The following is a 22648-nucleotide window of genomic DNA, read 5'->3' as shown; positions in this document are numbered from 1 at the left end:
ATCTGGTTTTTGTACATACGTACGTCTTATAATAAGGAAGCTACAATTTAATAAATTGAACAAGCCAAACAGTGGATGGTACATTTTCATGATTCTGTATTAAATCCCACAGAGCTGATAAAGAGAAACTTACCCTGCAAAGGAAACTAAAAACAACTGGCCTGACTGTTGATCAGGTTATGGCAGTGCGAGTGTTGGAGTCAGAAAAAGAGTTAGAAGAATTAAAAAAGAGAAATCTTGACTTAGAAAATGACTTATCATATATGAGGTAAGCTAATACATTAAAATGCAGAAGCATATAACCATACATATACCATAAGTGGTACTGGGTAACATAGAGAAGTTCAAGACAATTCCTTTAGGAATTTACTAGTCTACTTGAAGAGACAGCAGTAACTCTTAGTCAGAAATTACTAAGCATGGCCCCGCACATCAGAACTAGACCAGGTTTCCACCACAGTCAGTCTCTCGCATTAGGAAGCTTCCAGAAGCCCCTTATCCTTATCCCTCAAAGGGCAGACAGAATGAAAACCACAATCACAGAAAACTAATCAAACTGATTACATGGACCGCAAACTTGTCTAACTCAATGAAACTATGAGCCATGCCATGCAGCGCCACTCAAGACAGACCAGTCAAGGTGGAGAGCTCTGACAAAACATGCTCCACTGGAGAAGTCAGTGGCAAACCACTTCAGTATTCTTGCCTTGAGAACCCTATGAATAGTATGACAAGGCAAAACGATAGGACACTGAAAGATGAACTGCCCAGGTTGGTAGGTGCCCATATGCTACTGGAAAAGAACAAAGAAATAACACCAGAAAGAATGAAGAGACAGAGTCAAAGCGAAAACAACGCCCAGTTGTGGATGTGACTGGTGATGGAAGTAAAGTCTGATGCTGTAAGAAACAATATTGGATAGGAACCTGGAATGTTAGGTCCACGAATCAAGCTACATTAGAAGCGGTCAAACAGGAAATACAAAGGGTGTACATCAACATTCTAGGAATCAGTGAACTAAAATGGACTGGAATGGGTGAATTTAACTCAGATAACCATTATATCTACTACTGTGAGCATGAATCCCTTAGAAGAAATAGAGTAGCCATCATAGTCAACAAAAGAGTCCAAAATGCAGTACTTGGCTGCAATCTCAAAAACGACAGATTGATCTCTGTTCGTTTCCAAGGCAAACCATTCAATATCACAGTAATCCAAGTGTGTGCCCTAACAAATAATGTTGAAGAAGTTGAAGTTGACCGTTTCTATGAATACCTACAAGACCTTCTAAAACTAACACCCAAAAAAGATGTCCTTTTCATTATAGGGGACTGGAATGCAAAATTAGGAAGTCAAGAGATACCTGGAGTGACAGGGAAGTTTGGCTTTGGAGTACAGAATGAAGCAGGACAAAGGCTAACAGTTTTGCCAAGGGAACACACTGGTCATAGCAAACACCCTCTTCCAACAACACTAGAGAAGACTTTACACATGGACATCACTAGATGGTCAGTACCGAAATCAGATTGATTATATTCTTTGCAGCCAAAGATGGAGAAGCTCTATACAGTCAGCAAAAACAAGACTGGGAGCTGACTGTGGCTCAGATCATGACTACCTTATTGCCAAATTCAGACTGAAATTGAAGAAAGTAGGGAAAACCACTAGACCATTCAGGTATGACCTAAATCAAATCCCTTACGATTATACAGTGGAAGTGATAAATAGATTCAAGGGATTAGATCTGATAGAGTGCCTGAAGAACTATGGACGGAGGTTCATGACATTGTACAGGAGGCAGTGATCAAGACCATCCCCAAGAAAAATGCAAAAAAGGCAAAATGGTTGTCTGAGAAGGCCTTACAAATAGCTGTGAAAAGAAGAGAAATGAAAGGCAAAGGAGAAAAGTAAAGATATACCCATTTGAATGCAGAGCTCCAAACTATAGCATGGAGAGATAAGAAAGCCTTCCTCAGTGATCAATGCAAAGAAATAGAGGAAAACAACAGAATGGGAAAGACTAGAGATCTCTTCAGGAAAATTAGAGATGCCAAGGGAACATATCATGTAAAGATGGGCACAATAAAGGACAGATATAGTATGAACCTAACAGAAGCAGAAGATATTAAGAGGTGGCAAGAATACACAGAAGAACTATACAAAAAAGATCTTCATGACCCAGATAACCACGATGGTGTGATCATTCACCTAGAGCCAGACATCCTGGAATGCAAAGTCAAGTGGGATTAGGAAGCATCACTATGAACAAAGCTAATGGAGGTGATGGAATTCCAGTTGAGTTATTTCATATCCTAAAATACGATGCTATTAAAGTGCTGCACTCAATATGCCAGCAAATTTAGGAAACTCAGCAGTGGCCCCAGTTCTGGAAAAGGTCAGTTGTCATTCCAGTCCCAAAGAAAGGCAATGCCAAAGAATGTTCAGACTCCCACACAATTGCACTCATCTCACATGCTAGCAAAGTAATGCTCAAAATTCTGCAAGTGAGGCTTCAACAGCACATGAACCAGGAACTTCCAGATGTTCAAGCTGGATTCAGAAAAGGCAGAGGAACCATAGATCAAATTGCTAACATCTGTTGGATCACACATAAAGCCAGAGATTTCCAGAAAAACATCTACTTCTGATTTATTAACTATGCCAAAGTCTTTGACTGCATGGATCACAACAAACTGTCCAAAATTCTTAAAATGATGGGAATACCAAACCTCCTTACCTACCTCCTGAGAAATGTGTTTGTAGGTCAAGAAGCCACAGTTAGATCTGGACATGGAGCAACAGACTGGTTCCAGATAGGGAAAGGGCTACATCAAGGTTGATATTGTCCCCCTGCTTATTTAACTTATATGCATGTGAAATGCCAGGCTGAATGAAGCACAATCTGGAATCAAGATTGCCAGGAGAAATATCAATAACCTCAGATATGCAGATGACACCACCCTTATGGCAGAAAGCGAAGAAGAACTAAAGAGCCTCTTGATGAAAGAGAGTGAAAAAGTTGACTTAAAACTCAACATTCAGCAAACTAAGATCATGGCATCCGGTCCCATAACTTCATGGCAAATAGGTGGGGAAACAATGGAAACAGGAAGAGGCTTTATTTTTGGGTGCTCCAAAATCACTGCACATGGTCACTGCAGCCATGAAATTAAAAGACGCTTGCTCCTTGGAAGAAAAGCTATGGCCAACCTAGATAGCATATTAAAAAGCTGAGACATTACTTTGCCAACAAAGTTCCATCTAGTCAAAGCTTTGGTTTTCCCAGTAGTCATATATGGATGTGAGAGTTGGACCAATAAGAAAACCGAGCGCCGAAGAATTGATGCTTTTGAACTGTGGTGTTGGAGAAGACTCTTGAGAGTCCCTTGGACTGCATGGAGATCCAACCAGTCCATCCTAAAGGAAATCAGTCCTGAATATTCATTGGAAGGACTGATGTTGAAGCTGAAACTCCAGTAGTTTGGCCACCTGATGTGAAGAACTGACTCATTAGAAAAGACCCTGAGCTGAGAAAGATTGAAGGCGGGAGGAGAAGGGGACAACAGAGGAAGAGATTGTTGGATGACGTCACCAACTCGATGGATATGAGTTTGAGGACGCTTTAGGAGTTGATGATGGACAGGGAAGCCTTATGTGCTGCAGTCAATGGGATCTCAAAGAGTCAGACACGGCTGAGTGACTGAACTGAACTGAAAATGTTTTATCTTAAGCTTGAGTTCTGGTTTTTCTTTTCCCATGTGAGTAGAGATGTTTCTGGTTCTTTTTACATCACATAATACAGATTATATTATTGAGCTTCTGAACATTATATTCTGCAACTCTGGATCTTGATTGAATTCTGTGGAAAATGCAGTATTTTTGTTTTACCAGGTCTAGATAGTCTCTGGAGAAGGAAATGGCACCCCACTCCAGTACTCTTGCCTGGAAAATCCCATTGGCGGAGGAGTCTGGTAGGCTGCAGTCCATGGGAACGCGAAGAGTTGGACACGACTGAGCGACTTCACTTTCTTTTTTCACTTTCATGCATTGGAGAAGGAAATGGCAACCCACTCCAGTGTTCTTGCCTGGAGAATCCCAGGGACGGGGGAGCCTGGTGGGCTCCCGTCTGTGGGGTCGCACAGAGTTGGACACGACTGAAGCAACTTAGCAGATAGGCTCAGCCTCATTTTTTAACCTGCTTTCTGTGGGCTGTGGTTCCAGTACCATTTTCAAAACTTTTACAGTGCTCTTTTGCTTTGTTCTGCCTGAGCACTTCCCTATTGACAGTCTGGTATGTCGGCTGTCTTCTGTTAGGTCAGTTCTCAGATTCTTTAATGTTCAGATTAGGATCAGATGCATACATGCGTGCTCAGGAGTGAGCTCAGTACTTCATTAACTACTTTATAAGATTCCTTTCTAGAGCTCTTTCCTTCTGTCATCTCACTGATGCATTTGGTTTCCTCGGGCTCCCCTTTTTGGTTGTTATTGTTTCATCACTAAGTCGTGTCCAGTTCTTTACAACACCGTGAACTGTAGCCCACCAGGATCCTCTTTCCATGGGATTTCCCAGGCAGGAATACTGGAATGGGTTGCCATTTCCTCCTCCAGGGGATCTTCCTGACCCAGGGATTGAACTTGTGTCTCTTGCATCACAGGCAGATTCTTTAATGCTGAGCCACCAGGGAAGCCCCCCTTTTTGGTCTCTAGGGCAAAAGACCTGAGGCTTTAGTTGCCCGTTATACTGTGCACTTCAGCCATTGTGCTCTTGTCTGCATCTAAGCCAGCAGCAGGAGAGCAAAAAAGGGGACATGTGGTGGTGGGGTCCCTACTTTGCCTTCCCCCTTTACTAATCACAGCTCTACCAATTGGAGGAGATTCCTCTCCCTAAAAATTTCGGCTCCTTTGAATTTCCTTTGCAGCCTTTGCCACCACTGCCTTGGGATTGCCTGAGGGTTGAGATAGGAGAGTGCATAGGAGAGAAAAATAAGGAGGGATTTTTGCAGTGCCTAAGAGTATTAAGTGTTCTTAAGGGCCCTTGCTCCTGCTGAAGCTAGAACTTGAAGCTTTGCTGATGCTCATCTTCATGTTTCAAGCTGTGTTGTATTGAGGCTAGGAAATACTAGAGGAAAGGAAGAGGTAAATTCATCACCTGTGTGCTGATATTTCAAATTCCAGAACTTTATCCCAGTCTGTAAAATATTTACTTTTTAAAGTCCTCATGAGCTACCTATATTCCATTTCCTTCCCTCCTAAATGATTGTTTCTTAAAGTCTTCAGAATTTTCCTTGATGGTGAAGAACAAAGTGATTGAAAATTTTTTCTTCGCTTTGACACCTGTTAGAGCCACTGTCTGGATCTAGCTTCCTTGTTTTTCTTAGTCTAAGCATATATTCAGAATAAAACCAAATCCTTTTATTCTTCTTTGCAGTTTTCAGAAGGATCAAAATATTTTACTTTTGAAACCTTCTAATACTTTTAGATATTTAATAGCTTCTTTTCTAGTATGAGCAGTATGACTCTATGTAGGCTGAAATAATTGAGAAGACTTTATAAAAGAGAACTTCAACTTGTCTTCTCTCTCAGTTCAAATGTGAATTTCTGAATTTTATGAATCACATGTAGCTATTAAAGGGAGAAAGGACATTCCAAGAAAATAGAACCCTAGCAGAGACATAGGGGCAGAAGTGATCTTTCTTGTGTGGGTAAGAGTGGATGTATTTTCCTCAGTAAGGGAAAACTCGTGGACAGCTGTGTTGAACAGATGTGATTGTGCCAGATAGTGGAGGGCCTTGTATATCATGCAGATGAGTATGAACTGAAAAAATAGATTATCTGGCACCACTAAGAACCTATTAAAATCCTTGAACTTCTTGAGAAGCACATGAATGTCATGAAATTATTATGTGATGTTTTAAAAATAGTAGGTATTTTTATTCAGTTACCTTACACAATCCCAAAATAGATGTATGTTCTTTACAAATGTTAATGCGTTTCTTTAAATCAAAATACGCTTTTTAACTCTTACTTTAAAGGAGGCCAGCCATGAAATCGTCTGTAGAGGATCATTTTATAGGATAGTCATATCCCAATTTAATTTTTGTATAGTTTTGAAGTTTTGTAGAATTTAAAATACAGTGTTAAAAATATATTTTTCTATATTTTAATGTAATAAAACAGAAAAGAGTTGGCAGTTTGAATAATAAAGAGTCTGTGATTATTGTTCATAGGTCTCATCAAGCTCTTCCTCGAGATTCTGTTATAGAAGACTTACATTTGCAAAATAAATACCTCCAAGAAAAACTTCATGCTTTAGAAAAGCAGCTTTCAAAGGATGCATATTCTCGGCCTTCAGTAAGTGCATATCTTTTCATTGTTTTAATTCTAAAGTTTAAAAGTGAAATAACTTCTGCCTTTATCTGACTAGAAATAGTAGATCCTTCTCATTAATATTAATATAATAAATCCAGCTTTTGTTTTTACTTGGTAAAGATATATGTTTTCTTTAATTCTTTTTACATAATATAAATTTGTGGTTCTTATGCTTTGCATAAAGGTTCATTACAAATGATTTCTGTAGATTTTAAATGTAGTTATGAGTTCTGTTGTGACAAGAACACATAGATAAATTAGGAAGATACATTATAACATTGTATCCATTTATGTGTGTGATACATTTCTAGTGTGTCTTTATAAAGTCTGATCAATGTAGAATTATTTGTTGTATCTTATTTTAAAACACTTGTGTGTTATATTTTTATTATTTTTTTCCTTTTCCTGTTTCTTTTCTTCTGTCTGCTTCAAGCAGAATGTGTTATGTGACACAACTACACTTTCTCCTCTTGCTGCCAGTGTTAATAAATACAGGCATAATATTTTTCACAAAAAGAACACTTTACACAGGAAACAAAACAATCGCATAACAGAACTCAGAATTAAAAATAAGAAAGAAATAGATGTTAGTGCCAACTTACATCATCAGGTACCTAGACATAATCTACAGTATTACAGTAATGAAGAAAAACACGAAGCAGAAGATATTGTAGATCCTACGGAGTTAAATAAATCAGAGTCAAGAACAAACAATACATCAAGTCCATTTAGGTCAACTGAAGGTACCTTGACTGATTTTAACCCCAATTTTGAAAATGATCCAAATTCTAAAGTTCAGAAAATTAATCAAGACTGTTGTGAAAATGATGAGCAGAAAGATAAAAACAGGGAAGAGAAAGCTAAGCAAGATGAGAAAGAAAAGGGACACCTAACTGAAGAAGTGAGTCACAGCAAGCACACGGATCCAGCAGAAGCTTCTGGGGAGGACTGTGGCTGGGCCACAGGGGTGGCTGCACTGAATCAGTGTGCTGAGGAGGGTGCACAGGCCCACCCTGAAACCAATGCGCCAGGCCAGCCAAGAAATGAAGCGGCCCAGCTCTGAGTACATGGCAGTCCTTTATTTCTCTGTTGGCTGAGTTTTCTTAGAGCAAGTAGCATATGCGTATGGTACAAATGGAAACAAATTGTGTCAGATTTGTAAAAAATATTAACTGTTAATAAACTTCTTAAACCCCAATATTTGACTGGTTCCTACTAAAACTTAGTGGTTGTGCATTTCTCTAATTCATTTGTGTATTCTCTGTTTTACTACTGGTATTCACTTAAAAAGTATTAGATAACCGAATAACAAAAATAAGGCCCTCTAGAAGTGTTTTGCCTTAGAAATTCCTAATTCAGCATGTTGTAAAATCTCACTACAAGTCAAATTTCACTACAGGGAAAATATTAATAAAAATCTGTTATGATGCTCTGTAACATTCTAATATACATAGCAAGTTCCTTTGATGATCTTTTTGCTTTGTATTATAACAGATACTTTTTTATATATAATGAGAAAAGGGAGTTTATTTGTATTGCTTAGGTATAGTTCTCACAATACTCTGCAGAGAATTATTTCTGTTTTACTTGGGAAGCTTGGAGAAACATCTCTAGTGATCAAGAAGATGCAGAACTAGGATTTATATGGAGGTCTAATTCTACAGTTAATGAACTTTCTACATATGCTCTACTTTTGGTCAATTTATATGGCAGTCCAGAGTAAGAAGTTCATTCCGAGTTGAAATCAAATAGCATTCATTCATTTGTTCTTTCCTTTCCACCTTGGATATTCTAGTTACCTAAGTCCTCTTAAATTAGACATTTAAATTAAAAGAAAATGGGAAAAAATGACTTAATTCTTATTTCCTTTTTCAGGCATTTTTCACTTGATAATAAGTAATTGAGAATTTGAGACTTCCCCTGTGTATTATCTCTAAGTCCCATCCCCTAAGAACTTGACTTTTAGCAGTGTATACCTTTTAATAAGATTCTCCTTCTACAGAACAATTTGTAAGTCTCCCTGAAATTGATTACACAAGAATTTTGTTTATTTTACTTTTATAGATGAGTTTACTAGAATTTTTTCCCCCAAAATTTAAACAATTTCAGCTAGCACTTTTGTTTTCTGAGAATAGGAAGAAAAAAATGATCCACATTCACTTACTTGAATAATTGCATCTGTATTTTAGTGAGGAGAACTGTTGAAAAACTATCTTCATGTAAGATCAGATAGAATTAGTCTTTCCTGTGGGTGAAATGTATTATGTTTTATATCTATCAGTCAGGGGTACTGATTATCATTTATTAAATTGCTATTGTAGACTGAAGAGATGAAGTAAGGGAAACAGAAGGGCTCAGGGATAGGAAACTACAGCTTGCCATGTCTGAAGAGACCTTAAACCATATCAGTGCCTTCACTTGTGAGATGTAGAAACAGAGGACCTTACAGGGGTTGGTTTTGCTTAGTGTTAACCTTAATAGTTACAGTTGGAGAAGGCAAGGGCACCCCACTCCAGTACTCTTGCCTGGAAAAGCCCATGGACGGAGGAGCCTGGTAGGCTGCGTTCCATGGGGTCGCACAGAGTCAGACACGACTGAGCGACTTCACTTTCCTCACTTTAACCTTAATAGTAGTAGAACCAGAATGTAGACTTGGATTATCTGACAAAGTACGAACATATTGCTGTAGTTTACTGACACCATGAAACATGTCTGTCTGCTTTTGCTTGGCACTGTGTATGTTCGTATGGACACACCTTCTCTCAGACAGAAATCAGGTGGATGCATGCAGTGTTTCTGCCAGTGTTGTGTTGTGTTATATGCTCTCAGCTCAGAATCTCTTTACTTTTCTATATCCTATTCTCTAATTTCTTTACTTTAACTCTGTTTTACCTAAGAAAACTTACTCTTTTTTTTACTTTTTTTTTAACCAAAGAGTGAAAGTGTCAGAATGTATTTAACCTACTGCTAATTCAAATGATGTTACAGAGCCAGGTATAATAAATGTATTTACAGAATATTATACCTTAATAATGATGTATATAAGCATATAATATGATGATCATAATAATGTCTCTGGAATTACTGACTTGATAGTTAACCAAGCCAAGAGAATAGAATGGGAGAGAAAAAACTAAAACTAAAACTGTTCTGAGTGCTTTCACAACATTATCTCATATAATGCTCTTTAACAGTCTTATAAGTGGTAAAAAGTAACCAAACACAGATTTCTCTTTCAAATAATGTACAGTTTAGAATGAGAAATAAATATGAACATGGATAATAACCCCCCAAGGTGGATTCATGCCAAAACAAATGCAAATAAAGTGTTACTGGATTTCAGAGGAGGGAGTGATTATTTTAGCTCCAGGAATGAGGAATAGCTTTCTAAAGGAGGAAGGAATTGAGGCACTTTTTGTAGGCTTGTGTATTCATCTGCTATGGCAACCATAACAGAACACCACGGAGTTGATGGCTTAAGCAACAGAAATTTATTCTCACAGTTCTGAAAATCAGAAGTCCAAAATCAAGGTATTGGCAGAGTTGATTTCTTCTTTAGTCTTTGGGGAAAGGGTCCCTTCTTCTGGCTCATAGATGGCTAGCTTCTCCTGGTCTCTATAGTTACTCCCTTCTGTCTGTGTGTCAAATTTTGTTTTTGTGTGAGTACATCAGACATTGGATTAAGGCCCACCCTAGTGACCCTTTTTATCTTAATTATCTTATAGCCTGAAAAGGCCCTATCTCCAAATAAAGTCATTTGAGGTACTGGGAATTAGAACTTAAACATACGAATTTGGGGGTTTGATGGGGGTTGGGGCACAATGCAATCTATAACAGTCAGATAACAATAATATTTTATTGTGGACTGAAAGAACCACAAATTATATGTGTGGACATCATTAAATCATATTGACTTTGTTTTCTGTATTAATTTCAAGAGACTGATTACCTTTTGTGAGTTTGTTTATGGTTGTTTTCTCTAGAGCTCTCCAATTTTCTCATTCTTTTGAGGAATAGCGTTCCCTTTTAGCATAGTGTTTTCTTACCCAGCATGTCTTATGCAGCTTTTATTTGCTACACCTTAAAAATACTCCTAACTTCATTTTCCTGAAGACTTCAGGAATAGATTCAGATGATCATTATCAAAGAGAACAGGAGCTCCAGAGGGAAAACTTGAAGTTGTCATCCGAAAATATTGAACTCAAATTTCAGCTTGAACAAGCAAATAAAGATTTGCCAAGATTAAAGGTAAATTTAATATTCTTTATTATAGTTAGAAAATCTAATGCCTGAAAACCTTTTTCTCCCTACTTAATTGTTATGTTTACTATGTTAGCTTATGAAGAAGCCAGAAACTCATATTCATAAAATATGGTAGCGTTTACACTTTCTACATTCACTCATGTAACAGTTATTTGTTGAGGGCCTTCTTTGTATCAGGTACTCTTCTATGTGCTGGGAAACAGCCATCAGAAAAATTCTTGCACTTGTAGAGCTTATATTCCAGCAAGAAGGCTCATAATAGGTAAACATCAGTATATTGTATGTCAGCTGATGTTAAATGCTAAAAAAAAAGCACGGTTTGTGTGTGTGTGTGCATGTGTGTGCGTTGGATAGGGGTATAGTTGACCCTTGAACTACAAGGGTCCATTTATATGGGGATATTTTTCAGTAGTAAACACTGCTGTTTTACCTGATCCATGGTTGGTTGAATCCATGAATGCAGAGAAACTGCAGATATAGAGGACTGACTATAAGTTATATCTCCACATTGTTTAGCAGTCAACAGTATATGGGATTGCTCTTTAAAATACAGTAGTAAGGGGAGGCCTTATTAATAAAATGATATTTTAGCAGAGAACTAGGGGACAGGTAAGGAAGTGGGTCATACAGATACTAGAAAAAGAATTCCAGACAACAGAAGTGGCAAGTTCAAATGCTGTGTGTGTGGCAAGATGATAGTTGGTGTGTTTAATTAACAGTTACCACATTTCAAAATATTCGGATAAAAAAGTAATAAAATATTAGGGTAGCTCTTAAAATATAAAGTCTTTAAAAAATGTTTAGGATGATTGTCTCTGTTAGAAATTTTACTTTATATTTATAATAAATTTATTTTTGGTTTTTGAAATCTTATCCTATTTATTGGAGTCTTTTTCTCGACTGACTGTTTCTGTTTTTTTAACTTAGAATATTAGCAACGTGTTAATACCACTGGTAATAGTATAATTAACCTATGTCCTATTTCTTATTCTGGTTTTTACACTGTTAGAACTAGTGTCAGAAGAGCAATTGTTTATTTCTTTGTACCATGTGGATATGGTTCTAAATATGTAATTTATGGGACAGTTAAAATCAGAAGTTCTGAACTCAAATTTATTATTGTGTACTAAGGCGGTAATGAGGGACAGGGAGGCCTGGTGTGCTGCAGTCCACGGGGTCGCCAAGAGTTGGTTATGACTGAGCGACTGAACTGAACTGAAGTAATAATGTAGGAAATATATATTTAAATCCATATATAATATCTCTTGTATTAGTACACTTTACTTAAACATATGTCACAGTTCAAAATCCTCTCATTGATAGGAAGATCCACTTGTTTACTTAAGCTATACAGTTGAAGAGATTGGTAGTTAAGATGATTTGCTTTTCCTTATCAGTGACTACAGCTGTGTTAAACAGTTACATGTTTCTTTAATATTCTAGAATCAGGTAAGAGACTTGAAGGAAATGTGTGAATTTCTGAAGAAAGAAAAAGCAGAAGTAGAGCGGAAACTTGGCCACGTTAGAGGGGTGAGTGTGCGAGAGTATACCACATGTTGGTTTTAGCTTCAGAAAGGATAAGCTGGAAGTGAGAATAAAAGGTTGGATATGTCATAGCAGCATTGATATGCCTTTACTAGTGCCTTTAGTTTCAGTTATGTTCTGCTGCATGCACAGGGTAAAACATCACTAAGCTTTCTCTTTGTTTCAAGTTAATAAATTTCATCATCTGTCACATCTTACATGCTTTTTATTCCACTTGGACTCTATACCGTCTCTTTTTTCTTTGCATCTCCCTCCACACCTTGAAAACATTTAACTTCCAGGAATCTTCCTTCTTCTATTCATTGAGGTAACTACTAACTGCTTCTTGGTCTGATTCTAACATTTTGTAACTACTTTTTATGCTATTCATGGCAGCTTCTTAGTTATAATGCTAATATACTAATGTTGGGTTTAAGCTGTTACTTATTAGCTGCATGACTTTAGGAATATCAAATTCTCTAAGTGTTGATTTTCTTGTATGTAAAGTGAAGATTGTAATTCCTGTTTCATAAGGTTATTATAATGAGTTGAAGTAATACAAACTTTGGCTTCAAATGTTAGGAATCAACAATGAGTTTAATAATAAACCTCTTGTATTATTGGTACTTTATACTGTACTTTCTAAAATATTTGGTTAAATAAAAAGTTAACATTCTTTCCTAGTCTGGTAGAAGTGGAAAGACAATCCCAGAACTAGAAAAAACCATTGGTTTAATGAAAAAAGTAGTCGAAAAAGTCCAAAGGGAAAATGAACAACTGAAAAAAGCATCAGGAATATTGACCAGTGAAAAAATGGCTAATATTGAGATGGAAAATGAAAAGTTGAAGGTAATATTCTTAATGCCATTTGTACAGAATGTTATACTGATACAATTTTTATTAATTTTTAAAGACAGTTTTAAATATAGTATATAAAGTGGCTTTAATGAATGCATAGGTATTTTAGACATGTGAAAAAAAATATTGGAGACAATGATTAAAGTGTTACAGTAGCATCATGTGGTCATCTTACTATTTCCAGACCATTGGTTCTCACTCTGGCAATATAAAATAATTAACTGTGTCTATTTTCAAAAATACAGTTGCCTAAGACCCTAATTTTAAGATTGATCAGTTATTTCAGGATTGGTCCCACCATTGGTATTGTGTTTTTGTTTTTGTTTTTTTTTTAAGTCATCAACTCATTCTAAGCCAAGATCGGAAACCATCTGCTCTGGATGACCAGTATTAAAGGGAAGAATTTAATTCTAATTGTATCAAATATGAGCTCTAAAACTACGTTAGACTAAGTTTTATGAGTTTATGGGATCATCATTTATTTCCTCGCTTTGATAATATAGAGTTTTTTAAATTACTAGGCTGAATTAGAAAAACTCAAAGTTCATCTTGGACGTCAGTTGAGCATGCACTATGAATCCAAAGCCAAAGGCACAGAGAAAATTGTTGCTGAAAATGAGAGACTTCGTAAAGAACTTAAAAAAGTATGACTTTCATTATTGACTATACTTATTTTTATGTTAATTAATACATTTTGGGAAAACTGAATGAAAAAGTTGATGAACGTCTATTCAGAATAGATATTAAGAAATTTAGGAATTGTGTTTTATGCCCACCATCCTTTCATAGTGAGGAACATTGAAAATAAAAAATTAATAAATTAACAGGCAGTATAATGTAGAAGCTGTGCTTCCCAGGTGATATAGGGGTAAAGAATTCACCTGCCAAGGCAGGGGACAGGGTTTGATCCCTGGGTTGGGAAGATCCCCTGAGAAGGAAGTGGCAGCCCACCCCAGTGTTCCTCCCTGGGAAATCCCACGGCCATAGGAGCCTGGCAGGCTATAATCCAGGGGTTGGCAGAAGAGATGGACATGACTGAGCACACATGCACACATAATGTAGAAGCCACACAGCTGGGATCAGTTTTTAGCTTCAGTTCAGTTCAGTTTAGTTCAGTCGCTCAGTCGTGTCCGACTCTTTGCGACCCCATGAATCGCAGCATGCCAGGCCTCCCTATCCATCACCATCACCCGGAGTTCACTCAGACTCACGTCCGTCAAGTTGGTGATGCCATCCAGCCATCTCATCCTCTGTCGTCCCCTTCTCCTCCTGCCCCCAATCCCTCCCAGCATCAGAGGCTTTTCCATTGAGTCAACTCTTCGCGTGAGGTGGCCAAAGTACTGGAATTTCAGCTTTAGCGTCATTCCTTCTAAAGAACACCCAGGGCTGATCTCCTTTAGAATGGACTGGTTGGATCTCCTTGCAGTCCAAGGGACTCTCAAGAGTCTTCTCCAACACCACAGTTCAAAAGCATCAATTCTTCGGCGCTCAGCTTTCTTCACAATCCAACTCTCACATCCATACATGACCACTGGAAAAACCATAGCCTTGACTAGACGGACCTTTGTTGGCAAAGTAATGTCTCTGCTTTTGAATATGCTATCTAGGTTGGTCATAACTTTTCTTCCAAGGAGTAAGTGTCTTTTAATTTCATGGCTGCAGTCACCATCTGCAGTGATTTTGGAGCCCAAAAAGATAAAGTCAGCCACTCTTTCCACTGTTTCCCCATCTATTTCCCATGAAGTGATAGGACCAGTTGCCATGATCTTAGTTTTCTGAATGTTGAGCTTTAAGCCAACTTTTTCACTCTCCTCTTTCACTTTCATCAAGAGGCTTTTTAGTTCTTCTTCACTTTCTGCCATAAGGGTGGTGTCATCTGCATATCTGGTGTTATCGGTATTTCTCCCGGCAATCTTGATTCCAGCTTGTGCTTTTTCCAGCCCAGCGTTTCTCATGATGTACTCTGCATATAAGTTAAATAAGCAGGGTGACAATATACAGCCTTGACATACTCCTTTTCCTGTTTGGAACCAGTCTGTTGTTCCATGTCCAGTTCTAACTGTTGCTTCCTGACCTGCATATAGGTTTCTCAAGAGGCAGGTCAGGTGGTCTGGTATTCCCATCTCTTTCAGAATTTTCCACGGTTTATTGTGATCCACACAGTCAAAGGCTTTGGCATAGTCAATAAAGCAGAAATAGATGTTTTTCTGGAACTCTCTTGCTTTTTACGTGATCCAGTGGATGTTGGCAATTTGATCTCTGGGAAGTTCCTCTGCCTTTTCTAAAACCAGCTTGAACATCAGGAAGTTCACGGTTCACATATTGCTGAAGCCTGGCTTGGAGAATTTTGAGCATTACTTTACTAGCGTGTGAGATAAGTGCAACTGTGCGGTAGTTAGTTTGAGCATTCTTTGGCATTGCCTTTCTTTGGGATTGGAATGAAAACTGACCTTTTCCAGTCCTGTGGCCACTGCTGAGTTTTCCAAATTTGCTGGCATATTGAGTGCAGCACTTTTACAGCATCATCTTTCAGGATTTGAAATAGCTCAACTGGAATTCCATCATCTCCACTAGCTTTGTTTGTAGTGATGCTTTCTAAGGCCCATTTGACTTCACATTCCAGGATGTCTGGCTCTAGGTGAGTGATCATACTATCGTGATTATGTGGGTTGTGAAGATCTTTTTTGTACAGTTCTTCTGTGTATTCTTGCCACCTCTTCTTAATACCTTCTCCTTCTGTTAGGTCCATACCACTTCTGTCCTTTATTGAGCCCATCTTTGCATGAAATGTTCCCTTGGTATCTCTAATTTTCTTGAAGAGATCTCTAGTCTTTCCCATTCTGTTGTTTTCCTCTATTTCTTTGCATTGATCGCTGAGGAAGGCTTTCTTATCTCTTCTTGCTATTCTTTGGAACTCTGCATTCAGATGCTTATATCTTTCCTTTTCTTCTTTGCTTTTCACTTCTCTTCTTTTCACAGCTATGTGTAAATCCTCCCAAGACAGCCATTTTGCTTTTTTGCATTTCTTTTCCATGGGGATGGTCCTGATCCCTGTCTCCTGTACAATGTCACGAGCCTCCGTTCATAGTTCATCAGGCACTCTATGAGATCTAGTCCCTTCAATCTATTTTTCACTTCCACTGTATAATCATAAGGGATTTGGTTTAGGTCGTACCTGAATGGTCTAGTGGTTTTCCCTACTTTCTTCAATTTAAGTCTGAATTTGGCAATAAGGATCTCATGATTTGAGCCACAGTCAGCTCCCTGTATTTTTAGCTCCATTACTTCTTAATTCTGGGAATGAGGGCAATCTCCTATTCCTTCTCCTTCTTTCTGTTTCCTCATCTATAAAACTGGGACTATTAAGTGTATCTATTTCACAGAGCTGCTACAGGGTTTAAATGAATTAATATTTATGTACTTGTCTTAGAATTACACTTCATGTACAAGACAGTATATGAAACTATTTTGTTAAACAGTAAGATTCCTTTCTATTTAAGAGACAGAATATATTCCTTGCCCCAGACAAATGTGTCATTATTTATATGGATGATCCAGTGAATTAATTGAAATTAATATTTTTAAACTAGTTATAATGGAATCTGAATGCATTTTGAGGCCAGAGTGATACTGTTCTTTGAATGTAGATGTTTAATAGTGGAAATAATCTGTGGTACTTACACACAGTTTATACTTATAGTTATGTCTCAGGTATTAAAGAGCCAAAACATCTTTTTTTTTTAATTTAAAGACATAAACTATCCTATTTTCTGTAACTATTATAACACATATGACAAAGTAACTATGGAGTAAAATATTGTAAATGTATTTTTATAACCTCATTTACATGCATGGTTGTAATTAAATTGACCATATTGCAGTTTTAGAGTTTAAAAAACACTGGATTTTTATTGGACTTTTAATCAGCATTTAGAACTTCAGGTTATTTTTCTTTCTAGTTTGTAGTGATAATTTTGAATATATTACATTCATGAGAACAGTTTTACCTTTTGGCATAACATATTAATTAGCTTTTAATGATAGGAAACTGAAGCTGCAGAGAAATTACGGATAGCTAAGAATAATTTGGAGATATTGAATGAGAAGATGACAGTTCAACTAGAAGAGAGTGGGAAGAGATTACAGCTGGCAGAGAGTAGAGGTCCACAGCTTGAAGGTGCTGACAGCAAGAGCTGGAAATCAATTGTTGTTACAAGGTAGGAACAAGCAGCTTAACATTTGCACAGTTTTATCAGTTCTAATTCTCCCATTATTGTTTTTAAAGAATATGACACTATTCTAATTCACTTAGTTCTTTTGTGAAGAAGGTGGTTTAACATGATCCTTACTCTTTCTTCCTTAAGAGATTTAACTAATTGGGGTGTCAGGGCATGGATCATAGCAGAGCTAGGGCTGGGCTGAGGGTGTTGGAGCCCAGTAAGTTTCCTGAAGCAACTGTCAACCATGAGCCCAGACTGACGGTGCCCAACTAGTCCTGCCTTTCTTTGTGCTGCGTTCGTTTTCTACCCCGAATATAAGCCAGGCACAGTGGAGCCGCCTTGTCACAAGCTGTGGCATACCAGAGTAGGCTGTGGGCAGCTTGGTCTTCATATAACTTCAGCAGATGAATTCAGCAGACAGTTTTAGTGTCTTTCAGCTGCTACTTTCTGGCACTTGATTTTCTCCCACCCCTTGAGCCTCTTCTACAAGTATATGTGATTCCTGCCTATCAAATAAACTTTGTGGCTATGAAAGAGGTTCAGGCTATAATTCACTGCCAGGCTATAATCCAGGGGTTGCCAGAAGAGTCGGACATGACTGAGCACACATGCACACATAATGTAGAAGCCACACAGCCGGGATCAATTTTTAGCTTAATTACTTCTTAATTCTGTGAATGAGGGCAACAGGAATTCACTAGCAAATATTCGTATGTTCATTGTCACTACCGCCAGGGGTGGTTCATTGTGACTGATGAGTCACTAAAAGTCATTCTCATTTCAACCTTAAGCAATTACTTCAAGGAGTATATATAGAAGTGGAGACCAATGAGATCCTGCCCACATCCTTCCCTGTGACATCATCCTGAATGAAGTTGTGTTCTCTACATCTGCTGACCCCATTTCAGAAGGCAGACTCATCTTTACCTTACCGTATCCCCAGAGTTCCTTGTCTGTGCATCTAAGTGTCCTCTTGGATGTCTAGCTGCTGTTTAGGATGGACTGGATGTGGGTTTGCGGTCACCATCACTACAGCTGGGATGGAAATCTTAGCACACTGAGGCAACAGCAGGTCTCAGAGAAGGCCTGCTGCACTGCACTTGCCCCTGCCAGACAACTCTGAGGAGGAAGATTTTACAGGTAGATTAGAGGGCCCAGGTGGCAGGCAGTCCTGAAGAAGGGTCCCTTTCTAACATCATAATGAGAGTACTCAGAATCTACTCTTCCCACCCCATAGCTGTTTCTTGATTCTGTCAAGGGGCTAATGTAAGGGCTGAGTGAAATAGTTTGTGATGGTATAAAGGGGAGAAGGAGACTCTCCTTTTGTCTGCTTGGACTCCAGCAGAGGCTATCAACCAGCAGGCCATTGGTTTCTTGATTGGCCCTTTATTTCTTGCTACAATCATGTAGGGACCAAAAGAATTCTGAGTTGCTTTGAGATGTATTTATCCAGCAGGTATTTTCTCAGTACCTGCTACATGCTAGACTCTGCTTTATGTTAGATGTATTTCTAAAAGGCCTACTTTAACTAGGTTTCTTCAGAAAGCCAGGTAGCTTCTGGGGCTTCTTGTTGTTTAGTCACTGAGTTGTGTCTGACTGTTTTGTGACTCCATAGACTATAGCCCACCAGGCAAGAATTTCCCAGGTGGAATACTGGAGTGGGTAGCCGCTTCCTTCTCCAGGGGATTTTCTGATCCAGAGTTCAAACCTGTGTCTCCTGCATTGGCAGGCAGATTCCTTACCATTTAGCCACCAGGGGAGCCCTTCCACGCTTAGAAGTACCTTGGACTGGCAAATAGAGGCCTGGCGTGGGGGTGGGGGGTCAGTGTACCTCAGTTTCCTCCCCAACAACAACTGACTTTTTATAATATCTGAACACTGAGGAGACTTCCCTGGTGGCTCAGACAGGAAAGAATCTACCTGTAATGCAGGAAACGTGGGTTCAATCCCTGAGTCGGGAAGATCCCCTGGAGAAGGAAATGGCAACCCACTCCAGTATTCTTGCCTGGAGAATCCCTTAAGGAGCCTGGTGGGCTACAGTCCATGGAATTGCAGAGTTGGACATGACTGAGCGACTGACACACACATTTCTCACTATGACCTCAAGTAAATTACAGTTCTCCTGTGAGTTAGTTTTTTTTTAAATCTGTGGAAATGATAAATCCCGTCCTTTCTTTTCTAAAAAGGGCTCTGTGAAGCTGCACACACAAAAAAATTACGAATGTGAAAAGGGTTTATAAAATTGAGCAGGGAAATGAGAGACTTTTTAGATCATTTCTGTGTTTTTAATCTGAAAACTGTATAGGTAACTGAGCATAGAGTAGGCATTCAATAAACACCTTTCAAAAAAACATAGCTTTACAGAAGGCTAATTCTGGTCTGTAGCCTCATATATCCCTAAATCCACCTTAAAAATGGCTCAAATCTGCAGCTGGGATTAGACACCCAGGTCAGTAAAGTGATTTATCTTTTGGTATCCATGACACATTATGCTTATACTGAAATCCTTTATAGTTGTTGTATTATTTACTCAATAGACTAATGACATCTCTTCTGTCTGGCTTTATAATACCAACTGCTGAGACAGTCCAGGGTGATGCAGGAGGTGTTTTAGACAGGTGGTCAGAGAAGGTCTCTCTGGATGGCATTAGAGCTTGGAATTAAATGAAGTGCAGGAGTACACTTCAGGTACTTCACTTCAGGTATTTCAGCACTTTTTTGACAGTTTTTGTTAACAGTGTTGCCTTATAAGTTCCTAAGGTTTATTAAATACTCTTTGATGATAATTACTTTGATGTAATATTGAAATAATAATTTTTCTTCCTTGTCCTGTCCTTAACCTGATTTTGCCAAAGTGTTTCTTCTTTTTCTTTTCTCTGGAGAAATTTGAATGTTATGAACGTTGTCTCTTTTAAGATAGAATATGCTTGTGGAAACCGTTTTGGCTCAATGTTTTAGAAATTTCTTTTGGGGTCTTTTTTTTTGTTTTTGAACTATTGATCATTTCCTGAAAGGTTACAAATCTATTCAGATAGGCCATTTTTCTTATCCCTACTTTTACACATTCTGTTCCCTCTCCCAGGAGTGTTGTACTGGTTTTGTTCTAACTGGATTAACTCAAGTGTGTGTGTGTGTGTGAGAGAGAAAGAAATGCTTTAGTTATCTTTAAGTATATTCCTAAGAATATCCAGCAATATATAATTTTATATTCTTATGAATTTAATTTCTATTTCTTAGTTTTGTGACTGAAAAAGGTATTAATTTTAATCTTTTACAGTGGTCAGATTCATCAGGCTCCATCCTTGTTTATAACCTTGGGAAACACCTAAATCCTCAGTTTAACTGGCCTGTTAATTAAGGGGCACATCTCTGTTGCTGTCATGTAATGCTAAATAAATATGTAGGAGATGATTTGACCAGAAGAACCAGTACAATAAGATATTCTTTATTTTTAATGAAGAAATTTTCAGTGGCTTTTAAATCAGTAAGAGAAATTATTTTCCATGTCTATACCATTTTTTCCCTTTATACTTTTAGAATGTATGAAACCAAGTTGAAAGAATTAGAAACGGATATTGCCAAAAAAACTAGAAGCCTTACTGATCTTAAACAGCTTGTAAGACAAGCAACAGAGAGGGAACAGAGAGTTAAGAAATACACAGCAGACCTTGAGCAACAGGCAAGTAGTGTCCTTGTTTCACCTTCTCCGTGTGTGCGTGTGTGCGTGTGTGTGTATGTTTAGTTGCTCACTTGTGTCTGACTCTTTATGGCCCTATGGACTGTAGCACTGCAGGCTCCTCTGTCCATGGGATTTCCCAGACAAGAATACTGGAGCGGGTTGCCATTTCCTAGTCCAGGGGATCTTCCCAGCCCAGGGATCGAACCTGCGTCTCGTCTCCTGCATTGTAGGCAGATTCTTTACCACCAGCGCCACCTGGGAAGCCCTAAGTGAAAGTCGCTCAGTCGTGTCCCGACACTGGGGCCCCACACAGTCCACTGAATTCTCCAGGCCAGGATACTGCAGTGGGTAGCCTATCCCTTTTCCAGCAGATCTTCCCAACCCAGGAATCGAACCAGGGTTTCCTGCATTGTAGGCGGATTCTTTACCAAATGAGATATCAGGGAAGCCCTGGGAAGCCCTACCCCTGACATATTTTCCACGTATTTACCAAGTAGTCCTTTTAAAGTATAAAACACATCATAGCAGTCCACCCTTAGAATTTTCCAGTGGTCCCCATACCCTAGCATAACATCCTGAAGTTCTCTCGTAGCCGGCAGGGACCTATATGGTCTGACATCTGGTCTCCTCTCTGGCCTCGTCTTTACTTTCTCTGGCACTTAGTGTTCTAGCCATAGTAACTCCTTTCAGTCCTTGGAACAGACCAAACTCATTTGGTTTATTCAGGGCCCTGCTTTTGTTTCCCTTGTTTAGAATACTGTTTGCCCAAATATTCCCGCAGGAAGGGATTTTGCCTGGTTTTTCCAATGCTGTATCCAGTGTGCCTAGGACAGTGCCTGGCATGCAGTAGTTCGTCAGTAAATAATTGTTGAATTAATAGTGGATAGAGTCACCATAGATGTGTAATCATACGTACTTTTGAAAGCTCAGATTATAAATTTATGCTTTATTGAAAGTATGGATCTTTATAAAACCCCATATTTCCATGTCAAACTTTGTCTTCTAACTTTTCATTGTGCACAAAGATTGAGATTCTCAAACAAGTTCCTGAAGGTGATGAGACAGAGCAAGGCCTTCAACGGGAGCTTCGAGTTCTTAGGTATATTATTTGTTCATATGACTACTTTTTTAAAAATTATTTTTTAATACAACCAGGTTTGCTGTATCTAGAGTTAAGATTTTTCACCCTTGCTGCCTAATTGGTTTATCAGCCTTCTTTCACCCTTCTAATGCCAGTCATTCTTTTATATAATAGATGGTATAAAAAGGATAAACCAGATCCTAATACAGGTGTCATCTGTAATTTAAACTTTCTTAGTAGCGTAGAATATATTAAACCTTAGCTTCCAAAGGCAAGTATTAATGGAATGAGAAAAAAAATTCTTTACTTCCAAGGCTCCTCCCTACAAAACTACTCTTGAAAATGACATAAAATTTTAAGAAAAACATGGATTTTTAATCTGTGATTTCTGTTTGAGAATGGTAGCACTGCAGTAGTTGAAGTAGATGGGCAAATGTTTACCTTTATAAATATTAGCAAGTTCTAAGCACTGTGTATCACACAGTTAGAGAAATGCTCAGACCAATTTTGTGGTGCAATGTCTTTTTTTTTTAACACATTATCATTGTGTTCTAGATTAGCTAATAGTCAGCTGGAAAAAGAAAAAGAAGAATTAATCCATCGGATAGAAATTAGCAAAGACCAAAATGGACCTGACAGTACCATATCTGGTAA

General features: G+C 38.3%; 1 protein-coding gene across 21 annotated transcripts in view; it reads left to right on the top strand.

Moving 5' to 3' along the window:
• Positions 1-22648, top strand: part of CEP290 (centrosomal protein 290) — a 95897-nt gene that overhangs the window by 68332 nt on the left and 4917 nt on the right. For 12 of the 21 annotated variants that reach the window (XM_086403765.1, XM_086403753.1, XM_086403762.1 and 9 more), the window contains 10 exons: positions 113-268; positions 6228-6351; positions 10483-10617; positions 12076-12162; positions 12841-13005; positions 13536-13658; positions 17059-17231; positions 20772-20913; positions 21939-22012; positions 22550-22644. In XM_086403765.1, coding sequence (XP_086259891.1) covers positions 113-268; positions 6228-6351; positions 10483-10617; positions 12076-12162; positions 12841-13005; positions 13536-13658; positions 17059-17231; positions 20772-20913; positions 21939-22012; positions 22550-22644 — 1274 coding nt within the window. Of the gene's footprint in view, positions 1-112; positions 269-6227; positions 6352-6802; positions 7568-10482; positions 10618-12075; positions 12234-12840; positions 13006-13535; positions 13659-17058; positions 17232-20771; positions 20914-21938; positions 22013-22549; positions 22645-22648 lie in introns of those variants that run through there. The other 9 variants (XM_086403767.1, XM_086403756.1, XM_086403770.1 and 6 more) reach the window with 7 other exon arrangements.

Source organism: Bos grunniens, chromosome 5, assembly GCF_055505025.1.
Source record: "Bos grunniens cultivar Pamir isolate PY7600 chromosome 5, Bosgru_T2T1.0, whole genome shotgun sequence".
Taxonomy (NCBI): Eukaryota; Metazoa; Chordata; class Mammalia; order Artiodactyla; family Bovidae; genus Bos; species Bos grunniens.
The sequence above is the reverse complement of the archived record's forward strand: the minus strand, read 5'-3'. Positions and strand labels throughout refer to the sequence as shown.